This window comes from Ochotona curzoniae, unplaced genomic scaffold (assembly GCF_017591425.1).
Source record: "Ochotona curzoniae isolate NIBS_2020 unplaced genomic scaffold, NIBS_Ocur_1.0 contig_4064, whole genome shotgun sequence".
Taxonomy (NCBI): Eukaryota; Metazoa; Chordata; class Mammalia; order Lagomorpha; family Ochotonidae; genus Ochotona; species Ochotona curzoniae.
Genome location: NW_024466107.1, coordinates 3,130,021 through 3,147,794, shown reverse-complemented (window position 1 = coordinate 3,147,794; position 17,774 = coordinate 3,130,021). Strand labels below are relative to the sequence as shown.

General features: G+C 57.5%; 1 protein-coding gene across 1 annotated transcript; it reads right to left on the bottom strand.

Moving 5' to 3' along the window:
* Positions 1 to 3,729: 3,729 nt before the first annotated feature.
* PXDC1 (PX domain containing 1) lies at positions 3,730 to 16,800 on the bottom strand. The gene is made up of 5 exons (XM_040984040.1): positions 16,352 to 16,800; positions 9,446 to 9,537; positions 8,677 to 8,794; positions 5,884 to 5,995; positions 3,730 to 4,643 (listed from the first exon to the last, which is right to left on the bottom strand). Exons 1-5 carry the CDS (start codon positions 16,605 to 16,607, stop codon positions 4,526 to 4,528), a joined length of 696 nt encoding a protein of 231 aa, XP_040839974.1. The 5' UTR covers positions 16,608 to 16,800; the 3' UTR covers positions 3,730 to 4,525.
* Positions 16,801 to 17,774: the final 974 nt, after the last annotated feature.

Genomic DNA, 17,774 nt, shown 5'->3' with positions numbered 1-17,774 from the left:
CAGGAGGCTGCTGAGCAGAACATTCTAGAAAGAGGGCCTGGAACGGCCAAAGGTTGGTAAGAGAGAGCATCCCATGTGTCCAGTAGACTAAAGAAAGCACGGTTCATGAGGAGGCTATGGAATTATTCAGGTAAAGAAGAGACAGGACACTCCGAACCAAGTGAAGCACATAGACCTTTGTCTTGTAACTAGCGCAGTGTTTTGTGGGAAAGGACTAAGTCAGGGCTCTGGGATTCAAAGTTCTCTGTAGGAAGCAGTAAGTTAAAGATTCACAGTGTATTCCAGGAGAGGGACAGCCCTGGCCTGAGCCCACGGACACGCTGACAGAGAAGTAAACAGACTGTCGGGTTTGAGAGGTAAACCCGATGAGACTCCAACCCTGAGCGAGAGAAGCTGTCCAGGGTGGCGTCTGAGTTTGGGTTTGCTACTAGGTCACTGGTGGAATGATTTATTCTTTTTTGGTACCTGAAAGTTTACATGACATTTATACAAACAGACATTTTGGAAGTTTTCAACGGAAATAGCTACCAACATTACTTATTTATTGCGTGACGTGTTTGCACATGTTAGCTGAGTATAAACATTCCTGCAGCATAGATAATAAGAAAGATGTGTATTATTCCAAAGCAAGGAGCTACTGTCGGGCAGGCATTTGGACAGCTGCAGGAAATTCAACACCTCTCGCCAAAATATCACACTTTGAATGCACACAACCCACCTGAGGTGTCTGTTTTTCCTTTCTGGATGCTGCCTGTTTTGGTAGAATCCTTCATAGGAATGCTTGGTGAGTAATTCTGTAAGCAGGTGTATGATTTTAGTGTCATGTGGGAAAGGCTGATCTAGGTGGAAAAACAAACAAGGTGTCAACTCCCAGGTGAGGTGTAAAGCCCTCAGAGCATGAGCGTATCCAGCCCCCGGCTCTAAGAGTTCAGAGTGACGTGAAAGGGAAGCCTCGGGAGCAGGCAGGTGCAGAAAGGCTCCAGAAGAACTGTGAGTTTCTCCCAAGATCAACAGTGAGAGCAAGACAACTGTTCTCATCCCTGCCACTCAGAATTGTAATAGAGGTTCCGAACAGGGCAACCAGGCAGGAGAAAGAAACAAATCGTATCCAGATTGCCAAAGAAGTACAGCTGTGTTTACAGATGACATAATTTTGTATATTTTCTAAAAATCCATAAAAAATAATCAACTAGTGCCAACAAATGAGGCCAGAGAAACTGCGGGGCACAAGGTCCATCTGAATGCTAAAACCAACTGGATTTCTACGCACTTGCAGTGAGCCACTCAAAAACTAAACTAAGAAAACACTTCCATTAGAAAAACACCAACCTGCTCAGAAAGAAACTTAGCAAAAAGAACTACAAAGCTACAAAATATCGTTGAAAGACATTAAAGATCACATCCTAGGTGGCTTGAGTGGCTGTAATAAAATACCATGGCTTCACATCCTATAAGAAAATGCACTCAAAAGTGGTCAAGAGACTAAAAGGTGAGAGTCAAAACGATAACAGAGATGTGCCCAAGCCATCCATGACTGACTTAGGAGAAACGAACTTCCTGAGACAGAAGCAGGGTGTATGAAAAATATAAGATATGATTATCACAAAGGAACCAAGCCAGTGAAAGTTACCTAAGAAGGCGGATTAATGATCAACCCAACTTGGTGCTGGTGGGCTTTTTGGAACAGCCGTCAGTAGACAAGATTCCCACCAAACCTCCAAAAGAAGAGCAGGACAGATGCAAGGACTGGAACGGACCCTTTCCAAGCTCTCCTTGATGTGGTAGGGAAGGAGCTCTGGAAGCAATAATCACACAAGGATGATGCTGGTGGCACCTTCCCTGGGGGCACCGCCCACTACTTGGCTTTGGCCTCAGGGAGAGGGGTGGGGCGCGAACAGGCCACACGGCTAGCCTGCTGGTCACACATTGCACTTACTGTTCACTGGGGGCCATCCCGTGAAGGGTGAATGGAGCAGGAGTTGGAACACTAGTCACTCCTTGGTTGCTCCTTTGCTCCACTCTCTCGTGCTCTTTGGTTTCTTTGCTTGGAGGACCTCCTTGTTTTGATTGCTGACCTCTATCTAGTTTATGCCTTGTCTGAATGTGGGATGTGAGCAAGCTGCCACCTCACCGAGCTGTTATAGTTCAGACCCAAAACTCTCTCGTGACCTACTCCATGGCATCACGGACCTGGCTGATGTCTGATCCACTCTCTTGTAGGTCTTAAAGAGGATTTTTCAGCCATGGGCATGGACTTAACCTTAAATATTAGAAAAATACCTGAGAGCAACCACTAGCTGAAGCAAGTAAGAGGCAACCCTGTGTAACTGAGACAATGGGACAAAGACCGCCAGAGCTTCCACGAAGCTCTTTGAGGCTGTCCATCACTGCCAACTGCGGGTTAGAAGGGCAGAGCTGCTGTGCAGGTGTTTCAGAGATGACCTTTCATGAGTTCTAAGCCAGCTTAGTCACTTGGAGATGTTATAGGGAAGCCCTTTCTCAACTCTGACATGCTCTGTGAGCCTCGCTAGCAAGTCCAACTGGCAATGTAGGTCAGGTGCAGAAGGCTCCAAGGGAAGATAGCCACAAGAATCTCCTGATATTAGATTCAAAAAAAGAATGAGCTAGCCAACCACCCCAGAGATCTAGCTTTGTTTTCTGCATATTAACCAGGAGCTAGATTGGAAGTGGAGCATCTGGAACTCAAACCAACATCCGTATGGGATGCTGCCACCACAGACAGAGGCTTAACCTACTGTGCCACCATGCTGTTTTCAAGATTTAGTTTTTCGATGAGCATCTCTTGCAGTTTGCTCAAAATAAGTAAATAAATAAAATCGTACCCAAGGTTTTTGTGTTACTCTGGCAGTCACACTTAACCTTAACGAGCATCAGGATGTGCAAATCCCATTGGTGCAGGAGGAAAAGCGTCTCAAGACTGGGGATAGGTGAGTGTCCAGGAGGGAGTGCGGGCCTCCGGGGCAGCAGCAGCAGCACAGGGCACCGCAGACGCAAACCTGAGCTGTGCCCAGGCAGCGCCATCTGGTGGACGATGCTGGCCAACCTCACCTGCTGCGTCCACCCGCCTGCCAACATGCTCTCCCCATCCCGGTATCGGGTGAGTGGGATGCCTGGGGACAACACTCCCTCCCAAGCCGTGTCTCAGCACCTCGCTGGCTTGGGAGTGGCTGGGGTTCATAGATCTTCCATTTGCGAAGTCCCCCGTTCTCTTCATTCATCTTAGGGGCTCTAATCCATCAGTGCCTGGGTCAAGCATTCACAGTGTAGTTCCTTAAAAGATTATCTCTTTGATGGATACACAGGATGAGAGAGAGAGCATTTGTTTCCAGGTCGCTGGAAACTCAGCTAGGGTTTCCCACAGGAGTGGCAAGTGCCATTGACCTGAGCCACCCCTGACCCCCTGTCTCCTAGGAGCCACATCAGAAAGATGGAGCCAGGCACTGAGGTGTGCTGCAAGCAGCATGACCAACAGCCAAATTGCTCTCTCTAATGCCTTCTGCTCTTTTTTAAAGATTTATTTATTCGCTCAGTTACGTGTTTGAATGGCAGAGCTACAGAGAGACAGAGAAGCCATGGCCCTACGTGTGCTGGTTCAGTTGTCTAATGCGTGTGGCCCCAAGGGATTAGCTCAGGCTACCGTCCCCCTCCTTGGCTGGATAGACATCCAGAGGACCACACCTTCATACCCGGAGAGCCGACCCAGAAAGGAGCAGAGTAACAGCTTTTATTTAATTAAAATAGATTAAAAACCAGACTGTGTAAAAGAATTAGAAATCTCAATAATTTACCACTATGTACACTAGCAGACGCTGGTCGTTAGTAGACACGGGGGCCCACGGTGGGCGCCGCCGCCTGGAGCTCCCGTCTCGATTCCCCTGCCTTCTCAGAGTACACTAAGGGGCAGCAATGCTGGTGAGCCAAGAAAGAACCAAACCACGGACCCCGAAGTCCACTCACACGGACACGTGACGGGCGTGAGGTCCCCTCTCTCTGTAGCCAATATTCCCCACGCAAGCTCCCTCTTGAATGAGAAGACTGTTTTCAGCTAGAAGATGAAAAGCAGAGGCAAGAGCTTCCGAGCTCTGGGGCACACCGTGGGGGAGACAGCAGGTGCCTTATCTGCGAGGCCCAGAGCTTGGTGTTGTTCAGCAGCTCCTCTGGAATGCTTTGTGCCTTGGCCCGGGAGGGATGGTGGGGGCACACTGCCCGGAGACAGAACCACCAGCCAGTGCAGCCCAGCTGGCCTGGAGTCCCCGTCCTGGACAGTGAGGCCCGAGGTGCAAAGGGCAGCTGGTGGCATCCGTGCAGAGAAGACCCTCGGAACAGCATTGTCACGTGGCTCCCGGGACGTGACCTCGGCCGCTGGGGGACCTGGTGGCTTAGTCGTGGCCACCAGGAACACAGGTAGACGCACCCATGCACAGCAGACGCTGGCGCTGCGACGGGCAGCGTCTGCACTGACGGTCAAGGGTGGAGGTCGGTCAGGGAGGCCCACTGCAGAGGTTCAGTCCAAGATGTCCGTCTCAAAGGGGACCAGGTGGTAATAAGACAGGTTGGTCACATACGCTGCGGGGTCATCGCCCTCCTCCAGCTCCGAGGTGAACTCGTTGCTGTTCTCAAACCTGGAAGAGGACGGACAGGAGCTGAGGGTCAGCTATGTGGAGAATGAGAAAGGCAGAAAGCAGGTGCTTGACGCAAGGGGCCAACGCAGAGCTGTGCCCTGTGCAAGGACCCAGGCACCGGTGTGCTAAGAACCGTGTCTTATCCCCACAGTAGGAGGCTCTGCAGCCTGAGAGGCCAAGGTAGGGTGCTGTGCAACCTTTCTGGGCCACCTGGAGTGCCACCCCCAGCCACGAGGGAGCCAATGGAAGTGAAGAGCAGCTGGGAGAGGTTGCACAGCTGCCCGAGCTCACACAAGCCGCCTAGGACTGTCCTTCACCCCTGCCTAAGGGCCAAGGACTCCACCAGAGAGGTGGAGACACAGAAGACAAGGGTGACTACACCTTGCGGGGCTTTCTAGAGCAGACTGACCAGAAGGTCCACTCTGCGTGGGGCACATGGGTCAGTGCACACAGACACCTGTTCTGCCCGTGCAATGGAGCCATGGGCCAGGGTCCGCCCAGTGAGCCACAGGGAACCAGCCATCCAGCCATTCCTCTGCCCCATGCAATGGGGCCACGGGTCAGGATCTACCTGGTGAGTTACAGGGACCCGGCCATCCCTCCATCCCATGCAATGGGGTCACGGGCCACCCAGTGAACCACAGAGAACCGGTCATCCTAATCCAGGAAAGCAGTTAGAGACAGAGGCGTGTGGCTTTTCTGTCCAGGGATGCCAAAGCAGCACAGAGCGTGCAGCCGCTCGGAGCCGGCAACCTGGACTCTCCCGAGGCTGGCACACTGAAGTCTAAACAAGCTCGAGAGAAAGCCAATGTTTAAAACCAATCTCCGTGGTGTTGGTGCTGTGGCCTAGCAGGTTCAGCATTTGCCTGTGACCTTGGCATCCCATCCAGGCGTCAGTTCAAGTCCGGGAAGCTCCACTTCTGATCCTGCTCTCTGGCAATGACCTCGGGAAGTATTGGAGTCCCTGTACCTAAGTTGGGCGATCCAGAAGAAACTCCTGGCTTCTGTCATGGCCCAGCCCTGGCTGTTGCAGCCATTTAGGGAGTGAATCAACAGATGGAAGATTTCTCCCATTCTGTCTCTCCCTTCTTCCCTATAGCTACCTTTCAAATACAATAAATCTTAAACAGTAAGTCGACAAACATGGATACTTCTGGCCACGCCCACACTCCAACCGGATGGCAAGCACCTCCTAGCGAAGGCCAAGGCTGGGGAACCCCTTCCACGAAAACATACTCACAGATGCTCTGGGGAATCCACGCCCAGGGGCTGGTCTCTTCCGTTGGGTATACTGGGGTCGATGACTATGGTCTCCGTATTGGCTAAACAAAAGCCGTTGGACCTCATGATTTCTGAAAATCAGACATTGACGCGTCAGGAGGGGTAGGAGTTTGAGGCCTCCAAGTCTCCCCACTTTGTGCCTGTGTGCCACGGAGTTATTCCCGGCAGGGCTGGCGGTCACCTTATCCTGTGTCTACCTAGCTTCTCATACCTTTTCCAACCCGTGTGGGATTTGGTCCATTTATAAACGCACTGTTGTGTGTGGTAGGTTTACATCTGGGACAACCTGAGCTGGGCTGGGGCATGGAGTGCGACCTCAGCTCGGCCCAGCCCAGCCAGGAGCCCCCGGCTTGGCACTCAGCTTGGAAAAACATCCGAATGCTTGTGGAGAGTGTCCCGCACATGCTCAGTAGAATAATGCCATCAGTCGTGGGTTAAATGCAAGCATCCAGAAGCCATGGGCGCCAGCAGCACCGCTGACCTACTTGTCCCGAGGGACTTTGTTCCCTGTACAAGAGTGGGTCTGGGTGCCGTTCAGGGTCCCCCAGCAAGGATGCCTGCCTGCTCCTTGGGAAGCCGGCTCGCTCTCACACTCCCAGTGGCTGCCCGCTGCCGACCGCCTGTGTCCATTTGTACAAAGAAAGCTTTTGTGACTCACATCCTAAAGTCAGCCCACCACCTGCCCTGGGGACCCTGGCATGCAAGGGACAGCGCCCGCCGCTCCCAGCCCAGCAAGCCACCAGGGCACTGCTGACAGACTCAGCCAGCGGGAGGGCGTCCAGTCCTGCACTGCCGACGGAACTGGTGTCCTTTATATCTGACACCACAAGCGAAATCAATTTATTCCCACATATGGGTCTGTTTTTTTTATAACTGAAATGGTCACTTCCTGCTTATTTTTAGTCTGTCAGGGTATTTATGTCTCATTCTGGAACCTTCTCTCCGTACCAAAAGAATCAGGGAACATTAAACATGAAGAAAGGAAAAACGACTTTCCTGTCATTCCCCAGGGGTTCAAAATGATGACTCAACAGGCTGACCTGCTGGCTCATCCACCTGATCTGCTGAGTCACGCCTAAAATTCCTGCCCCCTCCCCCTTCTGCCTGAGTCTCCTGACTCAGGGGTCTGCTACTACACTGCCCCCTCAACCAGCCACACCCCCCAGGACATCCTTGCCTGCCTCTGTGCCCACTCCTTCTGGCTGGAGGCTAGAAGGAGCTGTGAGCTGGGAGCTCCGAGGTCCATGCCTTCTCTGGAGACCAGAGACAGCGAAGAGGATGCTCCACCCCATCAAAGAGGTGGGAGTGTAGACCCACTTTCTCCATGGTTTGTTGCAAACTCTGACCTTTATCCACTGGTTCACTCCCCCAAATGGCCACAACAGCCAGAGCTGGGCTGATCTGAAGCCAGGAGCCAGGGGCTTCCTCTGGGTCTTCCACGTGGGTGCAGGATCCCAAGCACTCTGTTGCTTTCCCAGGCCACAAGCAAGGAGTCGGATTAGAAGTAGAGCAGCCAGGACTTGAGCCAGCACCTATATTCCACTGACTCGAAGCTGGAATCTTGACCCCACTCTTGGGAGATAACTGCAGCTGGCCACAGTGACCTCTGTGGTCTGAAGGCACTCAGGGGTGCCTGGGCCCTACTGCCTGCACAAGCAGCCTCAGGTGCCGTCAGACATCGGTGTGCCACCAAAGACAGTCGCTGAGGAGTGCTGGATCCCGCCTCCACGCTCCATCACCTCCAAGATCTCACATGACTTCTGGGAAGCCAGGCTCACAAGCGAGGGGGAAGGGGAGGATGGTAGACAGGAGAGTGTGGTGTGGAGCAGGACAGGGGCGGCTTTGCGACCATCCCAAGGGTGGTTTGGAAAGGGATTGTTCGCCACAGTCAATTTTGCCCTTTGGGGCTGGCATTATGGCACAGCAGGTTAAGCCCCTGTCTGTGTGACACCTAAATCCCATTTGGATCAAATCCTGGCTGCTAGTTCAGCTCCCTGCTGACGCACCTGGGGAGGCAATGGGAGATGGTCCAAGAACTGGGACCACTGTCACCCACATGGAAGAGGGGGTTCCAGGCTCCCTGGCCTTGGTCCTTTGCAGTGAGACCCAAAAGAGCATCTCCAAAGCTGTGATGTGTGGGGGTGCTGCCCTCACCCCTCTTCTGCTTCATCTCCCTCTGGCCAGCCCACAGGACAAACAAGAGGCCCAGCTGTGTCCCCCTGGCTAATACAGCCAGGCTGGGGGCATGCAAGGCTGGGGCTGAGCCCACCGGGCTGTTCCTTGGGGCCCCCCACTTCTCAGCACAAGGCCCTCAGAGAGAAGGGGCTGCTCTCTGCATTCTCTGTTATCCCCAGAACAGATGCCCACGCCAGGCCCCTCCCAGCTCAGACACATACAGGGCAGGGGCTTCCCCAACCTGCTCCCAGCTATAGAGCCAAGGGGCCAGGATTCTCCTGAGCCTCCCACGGGCCCAGCGAGGGTCCACAGAAACCCGACCAGAGGGCAAGGCCACATGCAGGCAGCAGCAGGTGCACCAGCCACACGGCAGACCTTCACACACGACCTCCTGCCTCTGCTTCAGGTCCCAGAACTTGCCCACACATGCATCTCCCTGGGGCAGGCGGAGGGTGGCACATGGCTTTGCCCCACACTCATCCTCCCGTCTCCCCTGTGGACAGCTCTGTCCCCTCTGCTCCACTCTCTCCCCTCTGCTGATCTCGCCCCAGCCAGCTGCGTCCCTGCGGTCTCTCACCTGAGATCTTGACGGGGCTCTGGAAGCTGGGCTGAATCTTACGCACATTGTCATTTTTCAGCACCTGGTCCAGGGGTGACCTCTCAAAGAAAGTCAGCACGACTTCCGACCTGGAATACTGGAAGGGAACCCCAGGAATGACAAGACGGAGAGCTCTCACCGCCGGCCACACCTGCTTGTGTGACAGGATGACCCTGCTGCTGTCCACTAACAGCAGGGAATGACCTGCCGGCTGACAACACCCAGGCAGGCACAGCTAGGCCTCGTAAGGCCACTCTCCCACTGCCCCCTGCCCAGCCCAGGCAGCCAGAGCCAGGCCTGGCAAGACCACGCTCTCCGCCGCCTCCTGCCCCAGCTCAGCTCAGCTCACTAAGATGCAGGGCTGGAAAATGCCGGGGCGGGCTGTGCTAACAGCAGGATTTCCGGCCAGGTATCTGAATGCTGGCATGTTGTCCACACCGCCCTCTCTGTATACATGAGCTATGTCCCCTTGCTGTTGGCCACATGAGCACACAGAGGCTGCCGTCACCCTTGCTGACACTGGCGGCTCCCTTGGCTGCTTCCATCAGCCTCTCGCCAACCAGCTCCGCCCTCTAAGCACAGGCTGTCCTCAGCACAGGCCAGAGAGCCAGACCCTCCCCACGTGGTGCCCCCATCAGATCCCTCCCCCTCGCCACCCCGGGGGTAGACAAAGCCAGCAGGACCCAAGGAGGCCTTCCTTCCTCCTCCCCCTTCTCTTGCGCAGCCTGCAGCCAGGCCAGCCACTCACCTTACAGGGCATGCTGATCACCAGCTTCAGCAGCTTCTCCACCTCGTCCAGCCGGCTCTCGATGTCCTGTGCGTTCTTGATGGCGAGCAGGCCTGCAATGCAGATGGAAACAGCCACAGGTCAGGGGAGCAGACAGGGATGCAGGTCCCTCATGAAACAACCAGCAGGTGCTCCTGGAGACAGACGCCCATGGGGGTCCAGACACGAGCCAAATTTGCAAGACATGCCCGGAAGCACAGCCAGTGCCAAACTCCATTCCCGAATGCCTCTGGCACCTGCACTCGGTCTCACCGTGGCCCTGGGCATGGTCACTGTGGTGTGGGCATGCTCATTGCAGTCATAGGCATGGTCACTGTGGCATGGGCATGCACATTGTGGGCATGGGCATGGCCACTGTGGTGTGGGCATGGAATGCCTCTGGCACCTCCACTCGGTCTCACTGTGGCCATGGGCATGGCTGTGGGCACGAGCTGGCCCAGCTTTCCTTTTGCCACACCCAGAACCTTCCTTCCCCATGCCCCTTCTCAGCAGCCTCGGCGTGCGCCTTTTGCCCCTTCAGATTACGTTACGAGCATTCGCCTTGCACTTGGAGACTGACAACCTCATTCAAGAGCCTGCTGTGGCCAGTACTGTGACATAGCAGCCTAAGTCTCTGACTGCAGCACCAGCATCCTGTTTCGGCATCAGTCTGTGTCCCAGCTGCTCCACTTCCCATCCAGCTCCCTGCCTGTGGCCTGGGAAAGCAGTGGAAGACGGCCCAAAGCCACAGTGAATACATTAATATTTGTGCCCACACCAATGGGGCACAATGGGGTGGGGGACAGCGAGGTGCAGGAGCTCTCCCTCCTCAAAGGGCATCCTGGGCCCTGACCAGGGCACAGCCCAGGACCACAGGCTAGCAGCAGTGGAAGGAGGGGGAGGGGTGAGCCTAGGTCGCTGTCCCCAGCATAGGGGCAGCCTCACACTGCTGGCTGCAGCCAGCCCACCCCCTGGGTCCCAGTGCCTGTTGAGAGAGACAAGCCATGTGCCTGCCATGCCAGGGAGGAGGGAAACGCCAGAGCTTCACCTGGCCGAGTGGGCGGGACCATGACACAGACACACCGCCCACCAGGGACCTGAACCCCACGCCCCACGCTGGCCCGCAGTGACTCCCACTGCACCTCTCATCACAGCCCCCCGCAGGGAAGTCCATATGAGAAAGGAAGTAGGGGGCTCATGCTGTGACAGAGTAGGCTGAGTCTCTGCCTTTTGCCAGCAACATCCCATATGGGCACTGGTGCCATGTCCCAGCTGCTCCACTTCCAAATGGACTCCCTGACTATGGGCTGGGCAAGCAGCATGGACCACTGCCACCCACGTGGGAGACCCGGATGAAGTTCCTGGCTCCTGGATGCAGCCTGGCCCAGCCCTGACCGTTGCGACCACTTGGGGAGTAAGTCCATAGACAGAAGATTTCTCTCTCTCTCTGTAACTCTGCCTTTCAAATAAACAAATGATTATTTTTATTCTGTTCCTTGTGTGGCTTATGTGCTTTGGGGCTTGATAGTCTTAACACTGTTAAAATACTTGTCTTTAACAATTTCACATCCTCTTTTTGTAACATGTGATGAAATGCCATAAGGTGGTAGGAGCGTTTCGGCTTTTGTTTTTGTACTCCAAATACTGCTGACGGCCTGAGAGTTCTGTCGAGTTCTTGTCTTAGCTGTACTACCAGGAATCACGGCAATTCGGGCCTGAATTTGAACAGCTTGGCATCCAAGAAAATCCTAACCACCTCTTATTGAGGAGGGCTGTTCCAGAGCAGGGCGGTAGGGGGTGCCAGCACTCCATGGAAGCCAGAGCAAGGCTCCTCCATCTGCAATCTGAAGTTTAAGGAAGCACCGGTAAAAAAAATCTCCAGTAGCTGGTGAAAGATAATAACAAACATTGCCACAATTTCTAATGCTGCAAGATCATCGGTGACATGGTCATTGCATCCAAAATCAGCCAATCGGAAACTGGGAACTAAACATGTGGTCAACACCATCGCACATCCCCAGCAGCCCGCTGGCCAGCCACACACCTGGAGACCGACCCTGGGCTGCCCTTCTCTCTGTGGCTGGCTTGGCCTTAAGGGTAGAGTTCACCAACACTCGCCCCACTCTGTGGCCTCATCCACATGGTTTGTTTTGAGTTTTTAAACTTGGCAATGCCACAGGGCCAGACCCTAAGGGCTTTCCACCCAGAGCTGGGCAGCAAGGCAAAGAACGAGGGAATCACAGCAGGTGTCTGTTCTTGAGGGCACTCGGTGTGTGCCAAGGACGGAGCCTCATGCCAGCAATTGGCCCACCTGCCGGGTGCACAGTGAATGTCTGCATCGGGACCCACAACAGCCCTGTTGGCTGGATACCATGTGGCATGAATTTACTTGGGTGGAAAAGTTTTCAAACATACCATGCACAGTTCCTTCCCTCACTCTGCTCTCAAGGAGCCTTCTGAAGCCACCCCCCGTGTTGCTGATGGTGTCTGCGGACCTGGCTATGTCCTCCCCTAATCCTCCGGGCTTCGATCCTAGGGCATCTGGAATTTTCCATGGTGGCTGGAGGAGGCAGGAAGGTCAGTGTCACAGCCCAAACCCCTCCCCATCTTCGTCCCCTGCCACCTGCAGCTGATGCTGCTCCCAGGTCTTTGCTACACGACTCGGTCACACATCAAAGAGGGAGCATGAAGGCTGCTGCCCTACAGATAAATGCAAGGCAACCTCGCAAGGAGCAGTTGGGAGAGAGCCAGGTGGCTGTGTCCACCCTCACCACTCCTGGGGGCGAGGCCACCCAGGCCACCAGGAGCGTTGAGGGTCCCCCACCAAGCATGACCACACTACTGGCATTAATGGAGCTCAGAGTCACCACCCCACTTCCACCACGGTCCTGTCACACACACCCAGACTTCAGCCGAGGCCTGCTAACATCAAAGGAGCCACCTGGCAAAGTAATGACACCAGTGGGTGCCTACCATCACTCACCGCTGTGCCAACACACCATGGGGAACTGATGCCAATGGGCGGCAAGGACGCGGGCGCTCTGGGGTCACCTGCCAGGCCTGGGCCTGGCTGCAGCCTGGGGAGCATGTGTTCTTTGGACTTTAAAGAACTGTAAGGCCCAGAGGCTGGCTCCATGGAACAGTAGGCTGAGCCTCTACCTGGGGTACCAGCCCCCCATATGGGCAGTGGCACATGTCCCAGCTGCTCCACTTTCAGTTCAGCTCTCTGCTTATGGCCTAGGAAAGCAGAGGAGGGTGGCTTATGTCCTTGGAATCATGTGGGAGATCTGGAAGAAGCTCCTGGCTTGGATCAGCCCAGCTCCAGCCACTGCAACCATCTGGGAAATGAACCAGCAGATGGAAAACCTCCAATTCTCTGTTTTCCCTTCTCTCTAACTCTCCTCTTTTGTGAAAGGCACAGAGCCTGCTCCTGGGGGAGGCTACCAGCAGTGTGCGCAGAAGCAGCAGGTTCTGGGGAACCACAGGTGCCCACCGGGTACTCCCTGTGGGGCTGCCCAGGCCCTGGCCAATCGCCTCCCCTCCCCTGTCCCACTGTGCTCATTGCGTTCTGGGATCACTCGAAGCCTGTCCCCTGACACCTACGTGGACATTATGTGGACAGCTTTAAGTCCTGGGGGACCACACCCGGAGTGGTCAGGGCTCTGGTCATCAGTGCCCCGTCCAGCACTTTCAGGGGCCACGGGGATGCCCTCTCCAAGCCTGGGCAGGATCAGCCCTCAGCAAAATGATTGTCCTCAATGGCACAGGGCGACAGGCAACGGGTGCCCTACCTCACTCAGAGAGAATACTAGCCTATCTTCCAACTTCCCAGGGGTTCTCTGGAACCAGCCCCCTCCTCCCCATCACATCTGCTTAGCCATTCCTCACACCTGCCCCCACGCACCTGGCCACACGTCCCTGCCCTCTGTCTTGCCCAGGGAGCAGTCTTCCTGAGTGCGATCAGAGCTCAGAGTGGTCATCCATGCAGGAGAGTCAGGCCCTGCCTCCTGCCCAGCCTCCCTGACCTGCACTCTCCTCCCTTCCCCTAACTGGCAACACCCACGGGCTCCAGTCCTGGCTGCAATTCACTTCAGATCCACCTTCCTGCTCACCCACCCTGGAGGCGGCAGATGAGGTTCAAGTGCTGAGTCCAGCCACCCGCGAGGGAGACACTCAGTGCCAGGCTCTTGACCAAAGCTGCTGCAAGCATACGGGAGGGGTGTCACTCCTTCTCTCAGTGTCACCCAAGAGCCTCAGACCCCTGGTGGGGAAAATTCCACGTGCTGAAGTCTGCAGAAAATGTGACACATTCACCATCTTTTCCCGCAGAAAACATGGATCTTTTAATGCCATTTCCCCGCTGGGTGGCTGTCTTTCTGGGTGGGAGAAGTTAGAAATAACAGATCTTCATCATGCCCCAAGGGCAGGATACCCATAACTGTTGGAGTTCATAAAGAGCAGGGACCACCCCAAGGTGCTGAATCCAGGGTGCAGCCTCCTCCCTCCCCTAGGGCCGAGGCAGGGACGGGTGGCCCATCAGACCCAAGGCAAGGGTGCCAGGTGAGAAACCAAGAGGCCCAGGACAGGGAAAGAGAAAGACAAGCCCTGGATGAGCCTCACCCTACACAGCTCAAACAGGTGGCCTGGTGAGGCATCCCAGGACCAGGGAAGGGAGACAGCACAGGGCGAGGGGCGGGGAGGAAGATGGAGCAGCACCAGTAGCAGCAGCGTCTCCATGCAAATGTCCCCCCTTCCCAGGCTATACTTCTGGGACCACGCCGATGGGGTCCGGCACCCCTTTCAACTGCATGCACCAGCTCAGCATCCCAAGTCAACGAACCCAGACAGTGCAAAAACACCCTCTCCCCCAGTCCAGAAACACGGGACCCCCAGGAAAGGACCCTGATGGAGAAAAGGGGGCGAGCCGCACCCACCCCCCAGCTGCCAGGTGCTCCTACAGGTCAGACAGCAGCTTTATGCAAGCAGGAATACATCTGCATGTAAATGAGGTGGAATCTGCGCCAGCGCCACTAGGTCTATGGTTAGGGAGCCTGGTTAGGGAGCCTCTGCCGGAAGAGGCCTTCCCCGCAGGCGCTGGGGAGGGGCCTGCCTCCAGGCAGGGGAGGAGGGCTCCGCGGCCCAGCCCCTGGCCCGGGCACCCTCTGCTCTCCTGCCAGAGGCCTTGGCTGTGTCCTAGCAGGGGACAAGGACAGGACCCACTGTGGCCAGGCACTGTCCTCAGCAGCTGAGGGTCCTTCCCGGCCAGCCACTCCACAGGTGGCCCCTGGTAGCCCCCACCTTGACCCCTGAGTCTCCTTCCTCCACTTCCTAAACCACGGGTACCCCGGGGGTGTCCACTTCTCACTAGCTACGGCAATGACAGCCCCCTCCCCTCTGACCCCCGGAACCCAGAATAAAAACACAGACGGAGTTGAGTCGAGCCTTGCACACTCACTCCCTCCCGCCCCAGGTGCATGCCCAGGCGACTGAAACCGCCAATCCGGGCCAAGCCGCTGCTGCAGATAGCAATAACCAGCAGCCTGAGGGCGGGGGGGGGGGGGGGGGATGACACGGCCCGCCCGGGCCCAGGGGTAGGTGCCCGGCCACAGTGAGGCCCTGAGGGAGTCTCTTTCCTTCCAGAACTCTCCTTGCTTAGGGCCCTTGGCCAACCGCTCACCCCGGAATCCCATCCCCCGCCCCCTCACAGAGTCTGTCTCCCTGTTGACATTTCAGAAGAGGATCGTCAACAGAAGAGCCGGGGCAGACCTTGAACCACACCTTCGGGACAGGCTGGAAATTCCAGCCCCCAGGAGCCGAGGGAGGGACTCCTCCCTGGCGGCCCCCAGTCGCCGGCTTGGGGAGCTCTGCCAGGGGGACCTGGCGGCCAGAGGACGTGTTACGAGATCCGAGGTCAGCATGCACAGGGCACGCGCTGGGTGTGTGGGAGAAGACTGACGGCAAACAGCGCTTATCTCCAGGCCCAGCCAGAGGCCGTTAAGGGTATCCGTGCTGGCCACCCTAGGCTTGGGGAAGTTGGCTCCAAGTTTCCAAGCCCGGGCGCTCAAGCCCCAGGTGCTGAGCGCCACAGGTGGCCACAGCGTGTGGAGGGTGGGTGCGTGGGAGCACGGGGGTCTTCCCCACTCCCTCCTTCTCTCCTGACCTTCCCGGACAGCCCCTCCCTCCCAGTCTTCCCAGCTCCATTTCCTCGGCGTTTCCCGCCCCGCCTGTCAGCCTTGCCTCCCAAGTGCAAGGCCAGCAAGCAGGACGGAAAGGGAAACCCGCAGTTGGTAAAGTCCAGGGCCGGCTCCCAGGCAAGGGATCAGGCGGCGGCGGCGGCCAGCGCCGCTAATCAAACCAGCATGGGCATCAGCCCTGGGTGGAGACCCCTGGATGTGAGTTGACCGCCAGCGGCGGCCGGCGCCAGCGACGGGGGAAGCGGGGTGGGGTGGCCCTTCGGGACAGGCTGCGTGGCACCTCGCACTCCGTCTCTCGGACGTCACCCGGGCGGCCCCTCCCAGCCGCCCAGTCCTCTGGGTCGGGGTGGGGGTGGGTGGGTTGCCGGCCCAGGCGCCACAACTCCTACCCGCCGTACACACGCGGGGTCCCGGGGTCGATGGACACCTCCGGGCGCCTGCCTCCCTCTCGGAGCTGCGTCTTCCTCCTAAGCTGAGCCGTCCCTGCGACGGGCAGCGGGCGCGTCGGGTTGGTGTCGGCCCCGGTCCTCCTTTCGGGACAGGGCTCCGCGCGCGTCCCGGCTCGCAGCGCCCCCCCCCAACCGCAAGGCCGCCCGAGTGTCCCCCCTGAGCCGCGGCCAGGCATCTGAGTTACCGCACTCCCCGCCGCACTTCTCCGCGCTCGGAGCCAGCCCGCCCACGGATGCCCCCGCACCTTGGCGCAGCGGCGCGCGCGCCAGCTCGGGCCGGTCCTCCGGGAAGGCGTCGCGGAGGCGCTGCCACAGACGGCCCAGGTCGGCGAGGCTACGGTGCAGGTAGAGCACGCTGCGGTCCGACCACTCGGTGCGGATCTCGAAGAACTCCTCCTCGTCGCCGCGCCGGCTGACGATGAGCCGGCGGATGCCGTTCACCCAGCAGCCACGCACGAACATGTTCACCAGCGACGTGCCTTCAAACACGGCCGACGCCATGCCGCGGGCCACGCATGCCCGCCCCCGTGCTCCCCGACGCCCGCAGGTCGGGCTGCGGTCTGTGCTGCGGGGGAAGCCGGGTGCGCCCCGGCCGGCCTGCCTGCCTGCCTGGCTGCGCCAACTCCAGGGCGGCCACGGGGACTGGAGCGTCGGCCCGGCCGAGCGGCCGCTTTATAAGGCACTTCCCCTGGGCGGGCGGAGACGTCGAGGCCGGGCCGTGTCCGCCTCCCCGCCGCCGCCGGGAGGGGAGGAGGGGTGGCCAGGCCCGGCGCGCTGCCGTGGGGACCCCCGGCGCCCCTCCGCCTCCGCGCCGCCCGGGGTGGCCCACGGCGCCGGGGACGCGGGGCGGGCCTTGCGCACGGGGGCGCTCCAGGAAAGACTTTTTTTTTTTTTTTCTTTTTCCGTTTCTCCAGCCGCGGGACCTCGGGCGTCTGGGAGCTGCAGCCCGGGATCCCGCGGGGGTCCCCGCACCCCCGCGCTCCTGCTAACGGACTGGAGCACAGCACACTTCCACGCGGCCTCCGCGCATTCCGGCCGCGCCTCCCTCCCGCAGGTCGAGGCCGGGGACGCGGCGGGACCGGCGGTCCTGCTCCCAGCACAGACACTGGGCAGCCGCGCAGCCAGCCGGCCCGCCCCTGTCACGGGGACAGCGGGGAGAAGCGGGAGGAAGTGGCGGGAGTGTCCTCGGGTGAGCCTAAGTGCTGCGCTTTGGGCTCGCTGGTTCCCGGCTGGGACAGCTCGCTGTCCTGCGACCGCCTGCTGCGTGGGAGGTGAATTGCATCAACTGGCCTGCGGACATCACCTCGCACTGGACGGCGAAGAGCGCCCAGCAGGGCCGCAGGAAGGCCGAGTGTGGCACAAGCTGGTGGCAGCCGGGTCAGTGCGGCCGGGATCCACATCACCCTAACAGGTGAAAAGTATTGTGTAGGACAGTAACCGACTTGCATTCATCCTAACCATCTCCCTTTAACCCATGAAAAAAGGAAGAGGGGATTGTATATGAACCCAGCTCCACAAGTAGTTTTGGGATCAACTTTGTTTTTAATTGTATCAATGTTCTAGTTCACTGAGGTGACGAAATGCTTGCCACACAGGTGTGTTCTATAATTGCACTTAGTGAAAGACAGACAGAGATTTTCCATCTATGGGTTTATTCCCCAGATGCCC

Excerpts from the sequence above, each read along its gene's own strand:
- PXDC1 (XM_040984040.1), bottom strand. The coding sequence starts at position 16,607 with ATGGCGTCGGCCGTGTTTGAAGGCACGTCGCTGGTGAACATGTTCGTG. Across the intron at positions 8,795-9,445 it reads TGATCAGCATGCCCTGTAAG|TATTCCAGGTCGGAAGTCGT; the intron begins GTGAGTGGCTGG and ends GTTCCCTTCCAG. Across the intron at positions 4,644-5,883 it reads GTGGATTCCCCAGAGCATCT|GTTTGAGAACAGCAACGAGT; the intron begins GTGAGTATGTTT and ends GTCCTCTTCCAG.